General features: G+C 43.1%; 2 protein-coding genes across 2 annotated transcripts; both read right to left on the reverse strand.

Moving 5' to 3' along the window:
* Nucleotides 1–66: 66 nt before the first annotated feature.
* Nucleotides 67–8,432, reverse strand: slc5a3b (solute carrier family 5 member 3b). The gene is made up of 2 exons (XM_058081284.2): nucleotides 8,185–8,432; nucleotides 67–3,835 (listed from the first exon to the last, which is right to left on the reverse strand). Exon 2 carries the CDS (start codon nucleotides 3,620–3,622, stop codon nucleotides 1,490–1,492), a length of 2,133 nt encoding a protein of 710 aa, XP_057937267.2. The 5' UTR covers nucleotides 3,623–3,835; nucleotides 8,185–8,432; the 3' UTR covers nucleotides 67–1,489.
* Nucleotides 8,433–9,591: 1,159 nt separating this feature from the next.
* morc3a (MORC family CW-type zinc finger 3a) lies at nucleotides 9,592–23,249 on the reverse strand. The gene is made up of 18 exons (XM_058081283.2): nucleotides 23,175–23,249; nucleotides 22,546–22,618; nucleotides 21,032–21,164; nucleotides 20,577–20,803; nucleotides 20,326–20,482; nucleotides 19,683–19,821; nucleotides 19,446–19,574; nucleotides 19,224–19,343; nucleotides 17,404–17,501; nucleotides 17,225–17,326; nucleotides 17,019–17,147; nucleotides 15,474–15,548; nucleotides 15,364–15,400; nucleotides 14,942–15,035; nucleotides 14,808–14,880; nucleotides 13,934–14,708; nucleotides 12,727–12,902; nucleotides 9,592–12,626 (listed from the first exon to the last, which is right to left on the reverse strand). The coding sequence occupies exons 1-18, from the start codon at nucleotides 23,241–23,243 to the stop codon at nucleotides 12,449–12,451; spliced, it is 2,784 nt and encodes a 927-aa protein (XP_057937266.2). The 5' UTR covers nucleotides 23,244–23,249; the 3' UTR covers nucleotides 9,592–12,448.
* Between the last annotated feature and the right edge of the window lie 859 nt (nucleotides 23,250–24,108).

The raw sequence follows: 24,108 nt of genomic DNA on the forward strand, positions 1-24,108 counted from the left end.
TATATAAGCTTATTTTTCAGTCTAGCAAGTCACACTAAGACACATTTGGTAAAAGGTGGTATGCACTTGAACTGATAATGGAGCACCGCAGTGCATTGAACGTACATCCGGACACAGTAGATACACTCGGTATATGATAGGAGTCAGGAATTATGTAGCAGACATAATAACTCATCTAAACGCACCACTCGTGATATGCAGAAAATATAGATGGGTACACAATCATGAGTATTGTTTTGTTTTTTTTTGTTATGATGCTATAGCAGTGCATAAGAAAAAGCTTTTTGTTGGTTTTCAAATGTAACACATAACAATGGAAAATAATAATACAGACCATTAACAACACAAACAGACAAAGAAGTACCACATGATGTATAAACTCAAAATCTCAAATTCTAGTTTTGTGCTTCTTTCCATTTTAAGAAGGGAAAAATGTCCACAAGATGACATCCAAACTGAATAGTAATTGCACTAAGGGGTGATTGAAACGTCATGATGGTCCCTTAAACAGAAGAGATGGTTGGTTTGTGAAATACACCAAGTCAAACATCCAGGCTGAAGTATGAAAAAAGGGACCGCCCCTACTAATAGAAGCTCTAAGCAGCATGAGCTTGAGAACGCAACTTTGGTGGCCTTATCATTTGGGGCATAACGGGAGGCCACCACGGTACCTCGGTTCACTTTCATTTTCGGTATCGTAAGAGAGTGAAAAGCCTGCTCAGCTTTTGTGTAAACAGCTTAAATGGTAATGGTTCAGTTTATTTGTCTTGTAGCGCTCGGTCCTGATCGCTACCAAACAATACTACTTTCCTTTCATGCGCTTGTCGTTGCCCCTTGACGTATGTCCCCGGGAAGGTAAGGTGTTCCCAAACAGGAGACTTTATCACTAGCTATGACTCCTGCTAGCCTCATGTGAATGTGATCTGCGTAGAAACCCGATCATCCTCTGTACCATACCGAAAAATCTTGATGACGAATACATGTACCGTTACACCCCAACTAATCATACCACAAATGTACGGATGCTACAGCAGAACCTAAGCTTACAGTCACTGTCAAACCAGAAGGAACAAATTAATCACAGAACGTTTGTCACGACAATACAAGACCAAAAAAGAAAGAAGTGCATATGTCAAATAAGGCAAATATTCAATTGATTTCTAAAAATCCCAGTAGATGTTCAGAGTGCAGGATTAACAACAACGAGAGCTGTACAAAAAGAACAGGCAAGTGCCGAGTAAAGTCCTCCAAAAAATTGGTACGTTGTTGTTGGTGGGGAAGCTTTAATCATTCCAAAAAAAATGATTAGAATAAGCTTAGATCCCTGTTAGAGAGCTACAAAAGACAACTGTAAATATTACAGACAGAGCTTCTCAAAGCTATATAATAAATTCATCTGTTTGTAACAGGACACCTCCTGACCCCCTGCTTTCTCCTCCGCCTCCCTTCCTAAAAGCCCCCCCACCGGTTATTTGATTGGGAAGGTTGATTAAAGTGAGAAAAAGACGAACATGAAGACGCCCACGGAGCAGACCAACAGCAAGCCCAAGTTAAGCAGGAGTTTGACTCGAGGGGGCTCGTGCAGCATCTCCGCTATGACGCTCGTGTCCTCCTGGGAGAGTTTGTCCTGAGTGTTCTGCGACGGTTCCTTGTAGCCACAAAACCAGTCCAGCGCACGAATGCAGCGGCTGGTCTCGCTGCTGCCGCCGCCGTCGCCGCGTTCTTCATCCATCTCGACCTGCCCGTTGCCGAATCTGTCTGCCGGGGTGGTGGCAGGGGACGCCTCCGTGCTGGGGGTCGCTGGGTCGTGGTCTGTGGAAGGGACCAGGAGTTTGAGATCGGCTCCGTCCAGACATCGCTCCTTTTTGACATCGGCGGGTAAATCTTTGTGCAGGCTGCCATCGCCGTTGCAGCGGCTCTTCTCCGTCAGCCTGTACATCTGCTCTCGATCCTTGCTGGGCACCTTTTCTACGTGGCGCAGCCCCCACACCGTTGTGGTGCGGACCTGCTCCTCATCCGGCGGAGAAGTGAGAAGACTGACCACCACCGCCACGAGTCCCGAGATCCAGAAGAGACCCGCCGCCACATACATGTAGTGGATGTTGATGATGAACCAAGGGCGGGTGTCCGGCTGGTCACAACGAGGCTGTCGGTAGATAAAAGCCAAGATGAGTCGTACGGTCCCCAGAGTGAAGCCGGTCATGCCTCCCCAGAACGCCCCTTTCTCGTTACAGCGTTTCCAGAAGACGCCAAGAAGGAAAAGGGCAGCGATTGGCGGAGTGAGGTAGCCAGCGACCTCCTGGATGTAAAGATACGTCTGGCCGCCTTGCATCTCGATGATGACAGGAACCCAAGCGATGCTGATGACCACCATTAAGACCACGAACATGCGGCCCACCAGGAGCAGTTCACGCTGGGACGCCGTCTTCCGAGCAGTCTGGTAGATGTCCAGGGTGAAGATGGTGCTCGCGCTGTTAAAGATGGAGTCCAGATCACTCATCAGGGCAGCGATCATGACTGCCATCATCAGACCCCTGAGTCCCACGGGCATCACCGCCATGACCAGACGAGGATATGCGATGTTGGAGCAGCCCGCCTGAGAGCCGCACACGGCCATGCAGTGCTCGGGTCCGATACAAGCGATCTCGTCCGCAAACAAGATCCGGGAGATCATGCCTGGGATGACAATGACAAACATGGGAAGGATCTTGAGGAACCCTGCCATGAGTGTGGAGCACTTGGCGTGGGCAATGTTCTTTGCTGCGAGCACTCTCTGGACGATGACCTGGTCGGCACACCAGTACCAGATGGAGGCAGGGGTTTGGCCGAGAATGAACCCGGGCCAGGGAATGTCCTCATCCAAAGGGCCCCGAAGGATGCGCAGCGAGTCGGGTTTGGGGTGGATGTGGCAGGAGGGGGAGTAGGTGTAGTTCCCAGCAGCCACGATGGCAGTCACATTGGGGATGGCCTCCATGTACTTAGTTCTCACACCTTCTAGCCCGCCCACTTTGATAAGGCTGATGATGGTTAACGTCAAGGCTCCGCCGATCATCAATACCGCCTGAAGGGCGTCCGTGTACAAAACGGCCACCAGTCCGCCGGTGACGGTGAGCAGGGCGGTCATGCTGATGAGCAGGACTATGGACACGTAGAGGTTCCACCCGAGGGACTCCTGGATGAAGAGTGCGCCGGCGTACAAGTCCACAGACAACTTGGTGAAAATGTAGAGGAGCACAGACAGGAAGGCAAAGTAGACCTTGAGTCGGTTCCCGCCGTAGCGCTTGGACAGGTACTCGGGCATGGTGAAGACTCCCGAGTGGATGTACACGGGGATGAAGACCCAGCCCAGCAGCTGCAGAAGCAGGAGGGCGTTGAACTCCCACGCTCCCACGGCAAACCCGCTGGCTGCTCCAGACCCGGCCAGCCCGATGAAGTGTTCGCTGCCGATGTTACTCACAAAGAGCGACGCGCCAATCACGATCCATGTCATGGAGCGTCCGGCCAGGAAGTATCCGCTCACGGTGCTGCGGTTGGCTTTCCACATGGCGAAAAAGCCGATGACCAGCACCAGGATGAAGTACAGTGCTACGACGGCAATATCGGCCACCTCCATTCGACCCATTATTCATGAGTGGGGGAAAAAAGACTTCTTGGGTGGAACACGATAAAAATGGAGTGAAAATTCTAGAAATGCTCTGCTTTGGTTTGCTGTCTGGTTGGAAGCTGTGGTATCCGCCGCCTGGTCTAATTCACTAGCAGTGCATCACATGGGCTTATCAACCCGTACTCGGGTTGTTGTACGTTTACAGGATGTTGTGGTCTACAGTTTTTGTTCCTGCAAGACAGCAAAGGCAAAGAAAAACACCTCATTAGATATTTTGTTGGAAGAGGGAAAATGCTCACGGAAATGGTTCTTTTCTTTGGGACATGGTTAGAGGGATAGTTTGGATTTTTTGCCATGGAGTTGTATGATATTCCTATCAGCCGTGTTGTGCATCACTGGTGATTTACCCTCCACTTCATCCCATAAACAAGTTGTGATCGGATATCGATGAGGAGGAACGTAGTTCCGGTTTAGTTGGTGGGGCAAAGTAACGAGTTTGGCTTCTCCGTACAATATGCGTTCAAAAGAGTAATTAATACATTTGCAGCACAAAAAATCCAGGCCGCACAATCGCTCGCCTGTTGTATCGCTGCACGATTTTCATTTTTTCAAGGAGGCATTTTTCGAGAACACATAGTTTTGAGAAGCCAAACTCTATGTTCTTCATCACAAGAATCCGACCACAACTCAGCTTAAGAAACCACCGATGGGATATCATCCAACTTCAGGTCAAACAATACTAACTATCCCTAAAGTTACATTGGGGAACATCACACTTGGAATTAACTACACACCAGATCAAATGCTGCATTAATGTTGCACTGCATATTACGTTAATGCCACCTTAAATGTAATCAGAGACACAGTTTTAAATTGATCTGATTTTCCAGATTAATTTTTTTCTGTACACCCCGCATCAAAAAAAAAAGATGCAGCCAAGGACTCTGCACTTGAACGACTTTTATGTTGCGCTTCTTCAATTAAAACAATTAAGTGAGGCAAAGACATTTGGCAGCAAAATCAATGAAATCAAGAAATAACTCATAGCAAAACAAGAAGGTGGTGTCCGTAATGATCTCACTGCCACATCGTCTCTGACAATTTTCGACCGCTTATCCTTACGAGGGTCGCCACATATAGACAAACAACCATTAATTCCAAATTCCAAAACCAAACATTCATTGAATCCTGGTCTCCTAGCTGTGAGGTCTGCGCGCTAACCACTCGACCGCCGTGCAGCCCACAATCCCCATTCATTTAAGGTAAAAGTAACCCTCAAAAGCCATTTATCCCTTTCATTCATCATCCATATGAATTTAGAATTGTTTTATGCAACTATAATAGTAAAACTATAAAAACATGTTTTGTGTTAACATCTTTGGCTTTGTGGAACAGACTAATTGCCATTCCATTCCCTTCTGCACTTGGACTTCTTATGTTGATCACTTCACACATTGTCCAGTTGAAGGACATGTCCCGTCTTGTGAGAGAAGACAGATGAGGAGAGAAGGAGATTTTGAGAAGAGAAGGGAGAAATATGCAAATTAGGAGAACTTCGGAGGGCTTCGGTTCGCAACAGCTCATTTCGATAATTTTTTTTTTTACATTCACCACAATAGAGGATGAACTTATTTTTCCGTCTCATAGCATTATTTCAACAACTGTTAGAATGAAAGATCCTTTTTAATTGGATTAAATACAGTATAAATGTGTATATTTCAGACATACTTGCTAATAATAATAATATATATACACAAACACAGTATATATAGCGTGCTTCCTGTACCTGGCCCCACCCCCTCACACACGGAGCAGCACTCTCCCTCGGTCGCTCTGCCTCAATCAAGCCGCAGGAGAAAAAGACAACTGAAACACGGAAAGAAACTGCAGTTGTTTACACCACGGTAAGCCATTCAACTATTATATTATTATAAAGTGTTTTAAAGTGAAATAAAGATATAAGCAGATATACACAGTCCCATTTCATTTGATACTTCCATGCGGGATTTGTCATATATGTCATATATTGATTGGTTAATATCTTCATGCAAAGAATTTTTAAAATATTCCAAAGTGTCATATGCCATGTTTGGAAAGACATGGGAAAAATAAATAAATAAATAACATATAAATAACATAAAATGCCCTGTGATTGGCTGGCGACCAGTCAGTCAGTCGGGTGTACCCCGCCTCTCGTCCGAAGACAGCTGGGATAGGCTCCAGCACACCCGCGACCCTCGTGAGGATAAGCGGTAGAAAATGAATGAATGACTTACATCTTACATTATCATGTATTCACAGACGATACATTGCATACATTAAAATGTGCTTAATAAGGGTGCGAGGTGACGGAGGGTTCTGGAGTTGTCAGTCATCGAGCTAAGACGAGGGTTTAGAAGCGGAGGAGATGCGATCGCTTTGTCAAAAATAGACATATGAGCTGTTCACGGATTCACATTGCTGGTCTCAGAAAGTAACTCCCGTAAAAAGCGAGCATCGACTGGAGTTTTTTTCCACTGAACCACCGTGACGTACCTTAACGTACTGGCACTAGCACACTAGAAAAACATTTGACTCCAACTTCAGTTTGGCTGACTAATCAAATGTTATTAGTCCTATCTTACGGCTACAGGATGCACAGAGTCAGGTGTTTCCAACAACCAACTTCCTGCAGGAGTGAAAAAAAACCTGGAGCTGGGCCAGGTATTACGGGTTTTCTTCTGCTGCTGCAATAAGACACCAAACCCAGAGCGCTCTTCTATTTCTATGAACTAAGCTCCTGAGCATTAAGGTATAATGGTACAACAAAAGAAAATATATGCCCCACTTATAGCCAGCACGCTTGTATGCTCTACACCAGGGCTACTCTGCTAACTTATTCTGACTGACACGTTTTTAGAAAGCGAAACACCACACCGAGATTTCAACCTTCATTAGAGTTGGGCTTTGAACCATCAATGGGAACCGCTTATCACATTCCCATTCTCACGGAATGGTTCATTATTTTAACTTCGTCAAGAAGTGTTAATGTTCATCCATTCCACCGTGGACAGTTTGGCTGAAATTGAGCAAAAAGGAGGCTTGTGCAAAGTGGATGCACCAATCACACGATTGACGGTTTACTAGTTTATGACACGCGACACAGGACTGTTTTAGATGGGCTACATTGTCCAATCAATCGGGTGAGTAAAACAATAAATGACATCCATCTTATGCCAACATTGATGCAGCAAGCAAATTATACTTTATACGGTGAATAGGACGACCAATTCAAATATCCAGCTACCATAACATAATAATAATGCTAGCTTTAGCCAGCAAGTTGACCGGACTTAGCGTCAAGTGTTACTTCTTAAATATGTTGAAGTTAGTTTTCACATTGGAGGTTGGATATACGTCTCCGTCCTGTTAATTTCACATTGGCAGGTGGTAAACATGGCTCCCTAGCAACAGTGACACCGCTGTTGCTATGTCGTTCCCACGCACATACTCGGGACGTCAATAAATTACTATTGCACTGAAGAGAGTTTGTTTAAAAAAAAAGAAGCGATATATTCTTCCTCCACTTTGTGGGGAGGACAGACCTGTCCTATCTGGCCTACCTGCAACGCATGCCCATATAAGGAATTCCGATGACGTTCAGTGCGTTCAGACCCATCCCAAAATTCTTTCATGGCTCACTTCCAAATGTGCAAACCTCATTATCTGAAACTTTGGCATCGTTTAACACGTGAATGTAACATTCTAACAACATTTATACGTCAGAAAAGTACAATAAGCATAATAGAACAAGCACAATTTTCAATGAAATTCAAGTCGTTCAACTCCAGTGATTAACTTGAAATGGTACAAAGGTAAAAACTGAAACATATCGACCATTTTAACACTTAAAAATGTAAGTTTTCTTGCAGAGTGTTCTAAAACTTTTGACTGGTAGTGTATTTTCCCTCTTTGTTCTTGTAACTATATACACATTACCTCAAAAAGTATCTATATATTTGGATTTGAGAATCGATTTTCGAGCCTGTAAGGTATGCTAATCAAGTATCCACCCCCCACACCACGAGGCTTGTCATTCACGAGCGTACTTGGGACCGCGAGCCGCCGGTTGAACGACCCCACTCCACTTGTCTCCTCTGACAACATGGAGAAAGTGTTGCAGGTTGCAGGGCAACACCAAGGCCGTGTGGAACAATGGCTGCTTTAATTCATCGGAAGAAGTGGCCGACTGACTTAAATCGCAAAGCACGACAGCTCACCTAATTCGACGCTGAGAATGTTCTAGAGCAGTCCTCCTCAAGCATAACGTCTATATAGTCATATACATATATATTCATTTCCGCTGTATATATTCATTGGCGTTAGAGTAATATTTGACATATTTAGAGGAAAAATTAGCCTGCTTGACAGAAGAAGGAAAAAAAACACGCGACTACACTTCGACCAGGAAATGACAGCTATACGTTACACGTCAGGGCACATTATTTTTAAACACTTTTCCCCAACACAAATGCGTACAATTGTATCAAAAACGCTACACAATTTACAAGTTAGAAACCAGCACTAAAAACATTTAGTACCTTCCAAGCTAGCGTTAGCAGCCCTTGTCGGGATGCTAAAGGCGACAAGTAAACACACCCCCGGAGAGGAAGAAGGTGAAGAAGAGCGCTCCTCCGGCAGCCAGTGCACCTCTCCTTTGGAAGAAAGAAGCCGCCTCCCCGGTTTATTAAAAAAAAAAGTCAAATAAAAAGCCCGTTATGATGCTGTGCGTCTTCAGCCGGCGCTGTGGATGATGTTAGTGGCGATGCCAAAGCGCCTCTCCTCCTTATACTTTACTAGACCTTCACTACGCCACGCCCCACACGTGTGGCTCACCCGTGACGCGTTTGAGTGCACAGAAAAATATGCAATTAGAAAGTTGTGTTGTATAAACTTTGTGCACGTTCAGGTTTTTTTGGCCTTTATTTTTTTTATTTTTTTTCACAGAATAAAAACCAGACTCGCTGATCTCCGGAGACACACCCACCTTTGCTGGATGCTCGTTTCTTTTTGGAGGGGAGGCGGGGGTCGTGTATAAAGACTGAATTGTATGAAATAACACACGATGAAAAATAATACAGAACTTGTTAAAAACAATAATAATTTCCTGAAATATAATTACCTTAAGCATTGTCAAACCATTATAAAGTGAACTGTGTACTACGAGCTTCATACAGGTAAAGCGAATCATGAAAGTACCATAAAGTCATTGACTGATTAGGGAACTAATCGGATGTTTAAAATGACATGCACCATTAGAGCTTTCCAGAAATCGGAATGACACATTTTGTGTGTAATTGCAAACCAATTGTGAATTACAAAACTTCATATTAATTTATTTGTGCAAGGTAATAACACGAAAGGGATTGATTGCTTGCAATGCACCAAGATAGCACATCATGCCACTCATATTGTCCCCACACTACCCAATACCGAACCTATTGTGTCATCATCATCATTGTATGTGGTTGCAACATAACACTGCCTTTCATACTCGCTATAACGGAAAATTCCAGCATAATATTACCGCATATTACAGTGCATGACTTGAACACAAAGGTAATGTAGGACAGGCCTTATCTTCATCACATTCCCCTAATCATTAAAAAAAAGAAGAGCAAGGCAGTGGGAGATAACAAGGCTAACAGAACGGTTGACTTTCATCAAAACATCCTGCAAGGCTGACACAGCTCCGCATATTAACTGGGGGAGGGAAGCTGAGTAAATTTCCACTCACTCCCCTAGTGCGATACGTTGGAAATTTCCATTTCAGCGACTACTACATTTCCCGGCATGCCTTGCGCACTCACGTGGGGACTATGACGTATTGACGCTCGAGGGAAAACAGGAAGCGTGCATACAGCACTTCAGCACTAAAAGTGTTTAGAAAATAATATTACATTAATTTATAGTTTTGTTAATTGTATGTATTGCTTTTTAATCCGGGGATAATGTCGCTGGTGTTATAATATATTCACAAGATAAAAATATCCTGGTATTGGAAGTCCAAGGCCTGGTGTCAGTTTTACAGTCTCACTGACACTTGAATGCTGTTAAATTGATATTTGCAATCATTACCATGGAGTTGGCGTCAAGTGGTCCAAATATACAAGTCACATACAATAGTGGATTCTATGGTGGGTTAATGACATTCACAAAAATGTCCACTAAACTTTTACAGCACGTGTCAGAAACTGCACAAAACAGCTGCCTCCTTTTTTGTGGCGCTAATAAAGTTGGAACTGCATTCGCACAAAAGTGCAAACAGTTGCTCTTTGCGCATATTTTCGCCGAGGCCTGTTAAATATCTTTTGAGGTAGCAGACAAACAGTGAGACGGAAAGGAGGAAAAACAAGCCCCTTTGGCAGCGGTAACAATAAAGCCATTGTTTTCTTCCCACCCCTTCCCAGTGGTTTGACTTGGCAGATTAGAAACACCAGTGCTGTCTTCATATGTGCACATGATCACTGCTCCATTACCACATTAAAAAACACATCAGTCACAGCGGGGATGCTTTGAGGGGACCGAATCCATTCATATTGGTAAATGTGACTAATCTACAGCAAAAAGACATGCATGTTTGCAATTAATTCATTAACCCTTGACCTCAGGACAAATTTCTTGAACAGATTTATGACCAAAGTGGGATAATCATGCGCAAGTTGGGAACAGGACCGGTGCAAAAAGTCAACTCAAAAAGCAGACTTGACTTTTTAGAAAAGTTTGACTTAATCAACTTGTGAGAAATACTAAGGAATGTCCCAGATAGTTATGCACTGTACTGTTGTGGTGCCATCTATTGACTAAATATTGTACTACTTTACCAATGTAAAGAATCCACATTTCCATATTAGCTGTACAATCACTGAAGCGTAGGTCGAACTGCACCAAATGTATCGAGTCTGGCTTTGAATAACACAACTGTCAACAGCGACATAGTTTGTAATGCTATTTCCGTTGCTAATGCTAGAAAGGATTACGGCATACATTCTGTAGATTAATACAAAAGTAACAAGCTTATTGCTGCGCCATATTTAGAGCGCAGTGAGTAGGTACTTTCCGTGGGCTGTTTCACTATATTCTATTGTTAGGCATACTTTCCATTGGCAAGGGCAATATTATCTCATTGGGTCTATAAAGAGATTGCGGTCCTCTCAAACAGGGTCTTATGTTCTTTGGGGCATAGGAACCGATCCCGTGGCAAATGTAACGCATTTAAAAAGTTAATAGCCCACAACATCAATAGGTAATTATCTAATAGGTCATATAGAGTCTGGAACTGGCACACGGTCCACATATTGAAGACCAAAAGTGTCTATTTGAAACAAAGCAAAAAGACAAAACATACCAACATAACAGCAACCATTTTCATAATTGTCTATCTCCTCAAGGGGCAATACTGTAGAAATAAAACTTAAAGCTATACTTTAGAGTAGTCAGTGTACAGCTTGTATAGTGGTATTGATTTACTATCCACTGACAATAAGCTAAAACACATCCACTCATGTCTAAATAGCCAGAACACAAGTGAAGATATTCCATTTGCTGTATTATCGTCACGTTCTGCATGGGGATGCAAGAGTTCTCCAGGAACTGGTGGAGCTGTGGTTCATTGAGGGTAAACATGGATTCCAACATGTGCTGTGACATTGGGAAACAGAAAATGGGGGCATGGCAGTTTTCCAGCTTGAAAAGGAGCCCCCCCCAAAACAGTGTCAAGCTGAAGGTGATGCAGTGGCCAAGTGTCTCCTCCAGATCTGATCAGCACCTGTACGACATTCACAAGCGAAAAGAAGGTGCAGCAGCACCACAGATGTCATCACGGAGAAGCGGAAGCGGATTCCAGTAACTTGGGTGTGGAATTCCAGTAAAATTCCAAGCCCAAGAGGATTAAAGCGGTGCTAGATAACAATGGTGCTCACATTAAATATTGACACAAATTGGTATTATATCACTCGTATTGGCAGCGTTTTACACAATAATGGCCGTGTACGGACTTTTTTATAATGTAGAAATCCTCCCCCTGAGGACTCTAAGTGGGTTTCGAATAGACGATAAGGGAATCTTAAAGAACCAAATTATAGAATGAGAAGCAGATTATTTATTCCTGACAACAATACCTAACACAGACATCCGGGCTTATCTGCAGTCCCTGTATGCCTACAAGTAAGCGGGTCTTATTACAGCGCAGCTGCAAAAAAGCACCCTTCCTTTTCCTGCCCGGTCTTTTATACACTCGAGGCTGGAGTCCTGGACCAATCAGCTTTCGCCACTGCCCTTCCTTGAATGGTGTTTCTGCTTTCGTTTGTTCGCTGTGGCATCAAGGCATCTTTGTGTTGGTTTTAGCTTATATCTTTAGCTAGCACAATTGAGCAAATACCTTCAACTAGCAGAGGATAGTAAATGTATACTGCTATACAAGCTGGACACTACTACTTGAAAGTACTGTCCATTGAGAATATATCCTGTAATGGGTGGGTTGTTTGGACGATTAGAAAATCAAAGCCAAGGGGAAAACAGGCGTTGTTTTGTAAGAGTGTCGTTTGGAGTGCCTTTTATTGCGCAACCACACTTTACTGTCGCATAGCCAGCCGCCATGATCCTTCCCCAAAACCTACAAACAACATCAAGTTGTTGACCGCGTTATTTTCTTTGCATTGAGGTGCAAAGAAAGCCTGTATGAAATCTTCATAGTTGTATTTTACAAAGTCCAGATTTGTCCAGGCTTTGAAATGAAGACATGATAAAAAAAATACAAAAAAAATGTCCGTGTTAAAAAACGTGACCAATTTGCCACAATCTGTACTACCTCGGAGTACAGTTTGAGCACGAGGTTTTAATCCAGTTCAAAGACTTGTCATCAGAGACAACTTGTTCCAGCATCTCATCAATGACGCTACACTCGTAATTGACTTGGCCCAGGTCCAGGAAAGGCACAAAGTTGACAAGAAGGCGTCCGATGTTGTGACGTAGCTCAATCAAACTGAGAGAAAAAGAGGGACAGAAGTGGAGAAAAAACAATTACACAAGCACAACACACACACACACACTTGACTGCAAACCGATGTTTTTTTACCGCTAACCTTTTGTACGCATCCGGAGCTGAAGATCTGTTCTCCGTCCGTGTAGTACAAGTATTATTCTGCAGTGCGGTGCTGCCCCCACGGTGCTGTGTTTGCTCCGTGAGCTGCTGCAGCCTCATCCTCAACTCCTCACACTGGAAGGAAAGGCTGGCCTTCTCCCCCTCTAGATTGTCCAACTGATGGAGGACAGGAAGATGGGGACAGGATACAGCAGGGGTGAGACACCGCAGGCTGACAACGCCACAAAAGTGTTTGTTGCATATTACGTAATGTTACGTATTACGTAATGTTCCAACCAAAATGCCGTCTTCTTGAATTTTTCATTCATTTTCTACCGCTTATCCTTAGTGGATTAAGGCAATGTAGTCAAACATTCATCCCAAGCCTGCACGTTGGCCGAGTGGGTAGCGCTCAGGCCTCACAGCTAGGAGAAGGTGGAGTTCGATTCCACCCTCGGGCATCTCTGTGTGGAGTTTTGCATGTTCTCCCCGTGCATGCGTGGGTTTTTTCCGGGTACTCCGGTTTCCTCCCACATTCCAAAAACAAGCTAGGTTAATTAGCCACTCCAAATTGTCCATAGGTATGAATGTGAGTGTGAATGGTTGTTTGTCTATATGTGCCCTGTGATTGGCTGGCCACCAGTCCAGGGTGTACCCCGCCTCTCGCCCCAAGACAGCTGGGATAGGCTCCAGCACCCCCGCGACCCTCGTGAGGATAAGCGGTAGAGAGTGAATGAATGAATGAAGGAAGGAGGGAAGCAAGGAAGCAAGGAAGGAAAGAAGGAAAGAAGGAAGCAAGGAAGCAAGGAAGGAAAGAAGGAAAGAAGGAAGCAAAGAAGGAAGCAAGGAAGCAAAGAAGGAAGCAAGGAAGCAAGGAAGGAAAGAAGGAAGCAAGGAAGGAAAGAAGGAAGCAAGGAAGGAAAGAAGGAAAGAAGGAAGCAAGGAAGCAAGGAAGGAAAGAAGGAAGCAAGGAAGCAAAGAAGGAAGCAAGGAAGGAAAGAAGGAAGCAAGGAAGCAAAGAAGGAAGCAAGGAAGCAAGGAAGGAAGCAAGGAAGCAAGGAAGCAAGGAAGGAAGCAAGCAAGGAGGGAAGGAAGGAAGCAAGCAAGGAGGGAAGGAAGGAAGGAAGCAAGCAAGCAAGCAAGCAAGGAAGGAAGGAAGGAAGCAAGGAAGGAAGGAAGGAAGGAAGGAAGGAATCCCAAGCGCTGACCTGTGCCCGCAGTTGATCCCTCTCCCTGGTTCTTTGATCCAGCTCCCGGACTAGAGAGTCCACTTGCCTGGTGATGGCGTCCACCTCCTCCTCCTCGTCGCCGGCGGCGGCAGTGCTGGCTTTGGTCTCGTCAGCTTTCAGTAAATCAGCTCTGCCGCTTACGAGCTGATGAATGTTTTGTCTGGCCTTTTCAAACCAGCTTTTATAGTCTTTTGGCCGCCCCGCCTGGCTTGATTGGTCGGAATTCACACCGGCCTCAGAAAGTTCCTCGAGCTTCACAGCTTGATCAGGTGCATCCAAGCGCCAGTGAACGGACTGGAAGATTACATCATCATCACTGTCCACGCAATATATCTTTTGCTCCGTCTGATGGCCGTTATTCCGGCTGGGAGTCTCTCCGTTGCTTTTTTGTCCGATTCTTTGCTGAATGCTGCACTCGTCTGTTTGGTGAAGTTCCGCCATGTTCTCCTTTTTCACCATTACTTCTGGTGGATCTGTCTGGGTGACAGCGTGCACAATCTGGGGGGGTGGTACAGTGGAAAAAACCATTCCTGCAGTGTTTGATCCGTTGCCGACATGAGCTGCATTTCGCTCGATTCCGGTCTTCAAGTTACTTGAATGAGAAGCCAACGTTTTGGGCTTGGGAGTACTGAAAGACTCGTTATTTCCACCTGGGGGAACTGCAGCAGACCTCAGTGGGCTCACATCTCCCGGGGCGCTCACTCTTGGCCTTTTTGGTGTACTTTGTGTCTCGGCGGACTTCCCTCTTTTTCCCCTACAGTACACACAAATCACAATAACTTATTACAAGTAGTAGTAGTAGTAGTAGTAGACTACAGCCAAACTAAATGAACTTCAAGCAAAGGAATCCTACATTGAGGGAGGGGTCGACAGGGAGCACACGCTTGAAATACGCGGAAGGCCACTGCTACCGGAGGGGCTGCAAGCTAGCAAGAAGAAAACACTTTATTTTCAGTGGCTGGAATGATATGAACGCCTTTTCCTTACCAGATGGTGAAAGGACGGTGGTCACCGGTGGGGCAAACCTCGCCTCTTGTTGTGTCACGCCTTTAAAAGTCGTAGTAGACAAGGAACGGCTGATCTGCAGATAAGATAAAATATTAGCACCATTTGCACCTAGCATCTAAAATGTCACTTTACTGTGACACACACAAACAGGAGTTTTATTTAAAGGGGATCTATTGTATTGAGTTGTGGACTCCTTCAGAGCAGCTACACACAATAACCAGCAATAACCAGCACAAAAAGCTTTCTAGATCTTACAGAATCTGCACCTATCACAGGGGCGGGCAAACTTTTGGTTTAAAAAATTTGGCTAAAAATTTTGGCGGGCAGAAAAATGGGCGGAAGTCACACGAGTGAAACTGAAAGATGTGCCAGAATAGTTGAAATCAGAAGTGTGGACTCACTTTGACTCTCTGTAGATTCTGTTTGTCCTCCTTTGCCCTGTAACACACAAAAGACAGAGCTAAAGGGCAGAACAATGACCTGTTTACACATTTTGAAGTCATTTTGTTACTTTTGCTTGTAGGTTTTTCGATACGACGGCTGGTCGTCGTCGGAGTCTTCGGGCTCCTCCTCAACCTCACAGTTCCTGGTAAAAAGAAATACATGGAGGTGAAATGAATGGCTACAAACTTTGAATTAAAAACTCACTACTGTGCTATTTTGGGGGGGGGGGGTTACAGACCAAAACAACAGTAATTCACATTAATGTGAATGGAAGGAATTTACAGCAGGACAACTAAAGGGCAGGTTTTAACAGTTCAGGGATTCAGGCTGTAAAATGTTTACAACAAATGTGACCGATGCAGCTGAAACACTCGAGGACATAAAACACATGTCAACATCTAAGATGGCGTAGTTTCTTTCTCATCAAGTTCCCAACTTGTGTAAAATCAAGACAGCAAGAGAAGAATATAACAAGAAAAAAGTTACACAATTAAGAAGATGAAAGTATTGATGAGGTGTTTTTTTCTGGACTTGAAAATCATAATACTGTAAATGCTCAAAATATAACCAGGGCATTTATCTAAACCACAAACAGCAAGGGGGCTTCAATGGAACTACTTGATAATTGAAGTGAAGTTAATTTCATACTTTACAACAATTTGGAGTGCAAAAGAAAATGGCAAAGAGTAAAACAAAGCGCTCTTTGACAACATGGTGTTTTATTAGCCACTTCACTGCGGCAACAGAACCAATGGATGTATTAGAGGCAGGAATCAAACCGCTGAGCCAGACTGAAAGAGCGCATCCCATAATCAGTTCCCAGTTCCACATGTCCAAAAGGAGTAGGAAGAAGCAAAGCTTATTAAATCCTACCCCTCCATCTGGTACTTTTACAATCACTAACTGTTACATTTGTTCACTTCCTGCTTTCCTAATATAGTTTAAGTTTTTTTTTATTTTACATTTTACATTTTTTTTTATCACACACCGAAGTAGGAGGTGATATGACCATATATGTTTTTTTAATATATTTTTGATTTTTTTTTAATTTGTTTAATTTTTTTTTATATTTTTTTGAATATTTTTTTATTTGTATTTTTTTATTTTTTTGTCACGTAGCAAAGTACTGGGTGATATGAGCATCCAATGCCATAATGGGTACCATAGTGCGTGTCAATATAGTGATATATATAGCACATCATGACTGGTTCAAGACTCTTCATCCTTGGATTTAGCAAACATCAACTGCTTGTATTGTTTCTTGAATTGGCTCATCGTTGTGCATTGTTTGATTCCCTTACTCAATCCATTCCATAGTTTGATTCCACATACTGAAATGCTATGGCTAGCATAACGTAGTCCTAGCATAGAAGTGTTTCAAATGTACTTCCCTGAGATCATATTTCTCCTCTCTTGTAGAGAAGTATTGGATGACATTTTTAGCTAATTGCTTATTTTTAGCCTTATGCATTATTTTAGATGAACAATTTTTTACTATGACTATAATTTGGTGTAAGTCATGGAGCATACAGGGAGCTATTAGCCGGTCGCTAATAGGCGTTTCCCACCACAATTAGTGGCCATCTTCATGATACCACAGTACAATGATTACCTGAACTGAGGTTCGGGATTCATGTGACAGAACCAACTGTCGGGCAGCCTGCTGCAGTCGATGCCGTCAGGGAGTTTGCGCCATTTCTGGCAACTGTCACACTGCACCCACGTCTGATCTGGACGCTTACTGTGCACAAAAGGGACATCTTTCAGAGGACTTGGGTTGTTCAAACGTCAAACGTAGCCCATTGGAGGAACACCAACCAGATATCTTCCACGCTGCTGCCTGGCATGTCCGTAGCCATTTTGAAGCGGATTTGATTACAGTAATCATCAAGTTTGGAGGCCAAACTGTTCATAGTTTTCCTGTAAAAATGGAACCGCCGATATCTTAAAAGTGGCACAAGCTGATCACATTTGAATGAATCACAGACGCCATTTACCTGTATTTGTCATTCTCAATAAAGTTTTGTTTGTTGTGTGTAGGCTCGAGGAAGTTGCACTCTATGACACCGATGACACCGACACCTTTGTTGTTGGGCTGTAATATGCCAAGAGGTAACACACATCAGTGCATGCAACAATGGACGTTCTTCTTCTTTTTTTATGTGTCATAATTGAAGTCATACGGTAATACATACAAAGGGAAGCATGATTAATGACCTACTGATAAAACGAAAGTGAAAGATTCTCTCCATAGCAGGAGACCTACTGCAAAAACGCTAGCCAAAAAAAGCTCAACAGCACACGTGTCAGACGTGTCAGCTGGGGGGGGGCCAGATCTTAATTATGCATTTTTGGCCTTGTGCGACTTATACTCCGGAGCGACTTATGTAGGTTTTTTTCTACCTAACTATGCATTTTTGGCCTTGTGCGACTTACACTCCGAAGCGACTTATGTATGTTTTTTTTCTACCTAATTATGTATTTTTGGCCTTGTGTGACTTATATTCCAGTGCGACTTATGTATGTTTTTTTCTACCTAATTATGCATTTTAGGCCTTGTGCGACTTATACTCCGGAGCGACTTATGTATGTTTTTTTCTACCTAATTATGCATTTTTGGCCTTGTGCGACTTATACTCCGGAGCGACTTATGTATGTTTTTTTCTACCTAATTATGCATTTTTGGCCTTGTGTGACTTATACTCCAGTGCGACTTATGTATGGTTTTTTTTTACCTAATTATGCATTTTGGCCTTGTCTGACTTATACTCCGGAGCGACTTATGTATGTTTTTTTCTACCTAATTATGCATTTTGGCCTTGTGCGACTTATACTCCGGAGCGACTTATGTATGTTTTTTTCTACCTAACTATGCATTTTTGGCCTTGTGCGACTTATACTCCGAAGCGACTTATGTATGTTTTTTTTCTACCTAATTATGTATTTTTGGCCTTGTGTGACTTATACTCCGTAGCGACTTATGTATGTTTTTTTCTACCTAATTATGCATTTTTGGCCTTGTGCGACTTATACTCCAGTGCGACTTATGTATGTTTTTTTTCTACCTAATTATGCATTTTGGACCTTGTGCGACTTATACTCTGAAGCGTCTTATGTATGGTTTTTTTCTACCTAATTATGCATTTTTGGCCTTGTGCGACTTATACTCCAGTGCGACTTATGTATGTTTTTTTCTACCTAATTATGCATTTTTGGCCTTGTGCGACTTATACTCCAGTGCGACTTATGTATGTTTTTTTTCTACCTAATTATGCATTTTGGACCTTGTGCAACTTATACTCTGAAGCGTCTTATGTATGGTTTTTTTCTACCTAATTATGCATTTTTGGCCTTGTGCGACTTATACTCCGGAGCGACTTATGTATGTTTTTTTCTACCTAATTAAGCATTTTTGGCCTTGTGCGACTTATAGTCCAGAAAATACGGTACTTTGTGTTGGCTGCTACAAAAACAATATCGATACAGGTCAGTGTAAATTGTGTAAAATTATTTTTTTGTTAGGGCTTAGCCTCAAAATTGTTAAGTCCCAAAGACGTGCATAATTTGCTTGCACATTTGAACTGGTTTTCTCTGGTTAGAACGCACAGAAAAGGGAAATAAATCCGTGTTAATGTTGATGATGTAACCATTTTTTCAATATGCATGTTTTTGACCAATAAGAGATTGTATTCAACCGCAAAACAGCACAATGTATGAATATATGTTTGAAAACTTTCAAATTTCAACCGTGATGTGACGAGGGTGTGACTGTCTATTCATGTATGCGATGTCTTCACTGTTCTAAACAAGATCTCACCTTGAGCTGGCAGCCTATACGCTCGTAGGCTTTGATGAGACGATTCTTGTGATACATCATGATGCCGTAATGGTCTTTGCTTTTGGTGTTGTAGCCAAAAATAATGGGCACTCGTTTGTTCTATGACAGAAGTTAAGGAAGGCAAAACATAACACAACATGACATTGTCCCACAAGGAAAACCAAAGAAGAAGAGCATCGTGGTTTAATAAATAAAGGATACAAGGAAATTGGGCTTGTAGCGGTCCGTTTCGCTCTTTGCCAGACTCTTGGCGATCAGTTGGGTTTTCACCTTCTGACCTCGTATGACGACTTGCATGCGAGGCTTCAGATACAGAATACTGCAGTATGCCTGCACACATCGAAAACATTCATATCACACCATATTACCATACCTCACCATATTACAAAAAATAAGAATACAATATGAGAGAAATGAATACATGAAATGTTTTCTTACCCTAAGCGAGTATACACTCTTGGGTACATGTGATGGGATTCTCTCAAAAGGCTGGTTCAACGCTTCGTAGACATCCGATGGTATTTGGATATCGTAACGATCTTTCTGGAAATCAAACTCTAATGTGCCAGTGGATGTCCTGCGACAGACAGGTAAGAGATAGAATGGTGTAAGCCTGGGTTGGGCAAACTACAGCCCGGGGGCCACATTCGGCCCACCAGGCGTTTGAATCCGGCCCGCCAGTTTATTTTAACATAAATGCTGACAACATGACTTGCAAGTTGGATGTCTTATTCAGTAAAAAAAAAAAAAAAGTTAAATTCTAGGCTGCACGGTGTCTAGTGGTTAGCGCGCAGGCCTCACAGCTAGGAGACCTGAGTTCAATTCCACCCTCAGTCATCTCTGTGTGGAGTTTGCATGTTCTCCCCGTGCATACGTGGGTTTTCTCCGGGTACTCCGGTTTCCTCCCACGTTCCATGTTACCCAGCCAGATTGTTACGTCTTGCTGACTGATTGTCTGACATAGGCAGCTAACTAAGCTAGCTAAGACCGGGTTGTGTAATTTCTCACTAGATAGTTCAGCAGGCATTCCAGAGACCAGAGATCAGAGATCTGTCCCCTTTTCTGTTGGCTAAAGACACACCTGCGGAGGTTCCAGATGATGACGCGTGTGCCGGTCGTCACGCTGGACCAGGTGGAGCTAATGGCGCTGATCTCCAAGAGCAGGTCTGATTCCATCTTGAAAGGAGAGTAGCGCAAGATGTCCCGCAGACTGGCTTTGTGCTCTTCTCTGACACGCAGTAAAGTGGAACGTCAAGGACATAACGTGAAATAAAAATGACATATTTGCGTGTTTTGTCCACATTAGCGCACAAAAATCGCAACAAAGGATATTGTTTTTCTGGCCTGTGTGGTCAAAGCAGGCAATGGGCACAATGATCTGTTGGGCGTTAATCTCTTCCAGGTATGTTTGAGAGATCATCCCGACGCACGAGGTGTCCTTGGACTTGGAAAAAACGATGGCGTCTTTCCCGAGACGCATGGATCCAGATTTGAAACCGTTGCCATACATTCCAATCGGCTCGATGCCGTTCACGGCAACTTTGTCACTGTAACCGAAGCTTAAAAATAGAAAGATGGAAGCTTTAAACACTTTTATACCTTTCAAATTGTACTATTACTTTTTACGCTGTCATTTTGTATTTTTTTAAGTGACCCTTGTGGAGTTAGTAAATAGGCATTCGGCGGTTGCCTACAGCCACAGTTGTCAATGCGAGGTTTTGTTGACCCCCGCTAATTAGGGACCTCAATGGTTATTTATTATTATTATGACATTCAAGTGTGTTTACCTGAGCATTTTATGCATAGCCTCATGATCCAGACCGTTTCCATTATCCATGAAAGTGAGGCATTCGTGTCCTTTGATGACCGTTTTATCGATCCAGAACTGTTTGGCCTGGACATCTGGATCACAGGCATTGTCTGTCAAAAAAAACAGTAAGAATTGCTTTGAGACTAAAAGAGAAGTGTGTTATGGAGGCTAAAAGATTGCAACATGTTAGTTATATAACAGATGCATGGTTGCACTAATAATAGGCAGCGATGCCAGCAACAGCGCCGTCCAAAACCAAACTCCAGATGAAAAATTACATTTTTATAGCGTGTCGCTGGGGACGTGTGGCCCCTGGTGTGGGGTGTGTGTGAAGCGGGGTGGGGGGGTGTTAAACCACGGAGGGAGCTGCGGCATTTCGCAAAATGATTTCACATCCTCCTCCTGTTTGTCTTCTTCCCTCATGACTGCTGACACATGTTTTTGTGCAAAAGTGGCAAAGACCCAAACCACGAGATGGAAAACCGTGATAGGCAGTCATGGTGCCAGCGTGCTCAGTTATGATATGATTAGCTTGCGTTACAAGAACGCCCTTAGCACACAATGGTACCGCCGCCGCTTCTTTTGGTGCGCTTTTTTGCAATGGCACCACAGGCGGGTACAACTGATGGCAAATAGGAAAAGTCATAATAATTTTTTGTCTCTATTATTAAATAATTTTCATTTTTGGTTCCTACCGAGGTGCATATATAAGTTAATGAGGCGGAACTAAATTTCCGTAAAATCATCGTTTCCACACGTGCACGTTTAGTCGTTACACTAATAAAAAGATAAGCTCCGTTGTTGCCACACTATTTAGAGCTCAGTGGTGGTTAGCGCGCAGACCTCACAGCTAGCAGACCAGGGTTCAATTCCACCCTCGGCCATCTCTATGTGGAGTTTGCATGTTCTCCCCGTGCATGCGTGGGTTTTCTCCGGGTACTCCGGTTTCCTCCCACATTCCAAAAACATGCTAGGTTAATTAGCCACTCCAAATTGTCCATAGGTATGAATGTGAGTGTGAATGGTTGTTTGTCTATATGTGCCCTGTGATTGGCTGGCCACCAGTCCAGGGTGGACCCCGCCTCTCGCCCAAAGACAGCTGGGATAGGCTCCAGCACCCCCGCGACCCTCGTGAGGAAAAAGCGGTAGAAAATGAATGAAGGATGCAAGCCAAAGACAGCGAATGCATCTGCGATTGCTATGTGTGTGTGTTACTAATAATTGCCAACGATTAATTGGTTGATTATTGTTCTTGTGCGCGCTCTTCACTCATCTCTGCAGTGGTTTTCGTTGGAAGATATCAGAAGAGGCAAAAATGTTGATTGTTGATTGGATGAAACACAAAGATAATAGCCATGGATGACTAGGGAAATAAAAAACAGGTTGAAATAGGGATATTTACAGTACATTTTAAATGAAATGATGAATGGATCACCAATATTAAAAAATACAGCTACAGTACGACACCTTTAAATGTGTTGGGGGACTCACCGATGAGCTCGGCGATGGCGCTGAAGGGCCAGGTATGGCTGGTGGAATTCGTATGAAGAAACTTAGGAGAAAGCTGCGTGAAGAGGAGCAAACGTTAAGACACGTCCTGGCTGCTCCACCATTGAAGTTTCACCGTGAAGTCCAGGGATGTCAACATCTGTGAAGGGTTTGCAGCTGTGGAATGGGACAATCATGCATTTCCCAGCATGCTTTGCTGTAGTTAAAGCAATCACTTTATTATTTATGACCTTGAGTCTGACTTTGGCATCCTTATTATGAATGGTTGTTAATTGCATCCTACATGTGATATTGATAATGCTACTTTTCTAACAGTGCCGGTGGCCGGATGTAATTACAACATAGTTTGATACATTTGGTATACCCGAAACTATAATATCTATTTGTACATATTTTGTTGATGTAAGCTTGCTTTACTGTAATAAACTCGTACATCAATTGATTAGTTGAGTCCAGAAAGGCTGAATAAATGTATAACAGTTTTATTCGTACTGCCAGAAGAATTCGGTTTACACATTTACACATATTCCAAAGAATAAAACAACGCGCTTTTTAAAAAGTGCTGATATTTGTGGAGGACACTGTAACGAATACGCTTTTCGTGTACTTACAGTACTTAGAGGAACTCCGCGATCTGGGTGAGCAGCCATCTTCCTGGAAACGGAAGTGACGTCTTTCATGTCGCCACATACAATATTTTCTTAATTCAACGTGTAGCTCCCTACTGTCTTGTTCATACCCCGTCAAATGTCGATCAACAGTTATCATGTGGGTTTTACATACCTATACATCAATTTTTATAATAAAAGTAAATTAAGTAACTATTTGAGTGCTGACTGGGACCCATAGGTTTCATTTTCTGTATCTGCTGTCAAAATAAAACTTTAAATATAATAATTTCCGCAAAACATAAGCTATAATAATGTGTAAACCAACAAACATGTGTATTTTATGTATGAGACTATATAAATCACAAGACGTATTCTTCACTGTTTAGAAATAATGGTGTTTGTTAACAGTTGCGTCTTATTTTGGAATTTTACGCCACTTCCTGTCCGCTTTCGAAAGTCAAAATACAGATAAACGAAACCTTTCCAAATTAATGGAATGGTGCAAGACAACGAAGCCACTTCATTTATTTAGACTTAGTTGTGTTAATGCAAAACTTTAAAAGAAAACTGCAGTTTTTATGGAATCTTGTCCATCATCCATGATGCTCGAGACAACAAACGTCTCCCCCAGAAACGTGTGTCTCAGATAGTCGCCTTATGCTGGCAGTTTTCCACCAGCAATGCAGGTAATGAAGAGTCACCTATTCCGCCTATAAAGCCCTGTAAAAACTCAAAACAACGTTTTCTAGTCACACTGTAACCATGTAATTACAGGTACATTCATGACGACAGGGTCACTTCAAGCATTACCGGAACTTCTTTCCAGGGCGCATTGATTTCACTGTAGAGTTGAAACTAAATAAATGACTCTTATGTCTTGTGTATATGATTTGGAATGCTTTGCTTTTTAAACATTAGGTGCGGTATCCCTTTA

Source organism: Doryrhamphus excisus, linkage group LG12 (genome assembly GCF_037039965.1).
Source record: "Doryrhamphus excisus strain RoL-2023G ecotype Guam linkage group LG12, RoL_Dexc_Guam_v1.1, whole genome shotgun sequence".
NCBI classification, from domain to species: domain Eukaryota; kingdom Metazoa; phylum Chordata; class Actinopteri; order Syngnathiformes; family Syngnathidae; genus Doryrhamphus; species Doryrhamphus excisus.

Excerpts from the sequence above, each read along its gene's own strand:
- slc5a3b (XM_058081284.2), bottom strand. The coding sequence starts at position 3,622 with ATGGGTCGAATGGAGGTGGCCGATATTGCCGTCGTAGCACTGTACTTC.
- morc3a (XM_058081283.2), bottom strand. The coding sequence starts at position 23,243 with ATGAAAGACGTCACTTCCGTTTCCAGGAAGATGGCTGCTCACCCAGAT. Across the intron at positions 17,148-17,224 it reads AGCAGCGTGGAAGATATCTG|TAAGCGTCCAGATCAGACGT; the intron begins GTTGGTGTTCCT and ends TTTTGTGCACAG. Across the intron at positions 12,903-13,933 it reads GGGATCAACTGCGGGCACAG|TTGGACAATCTAGAGGGGGA; the intron begins GTCAGCGCTTGG and ends GTCCTCCATCAG.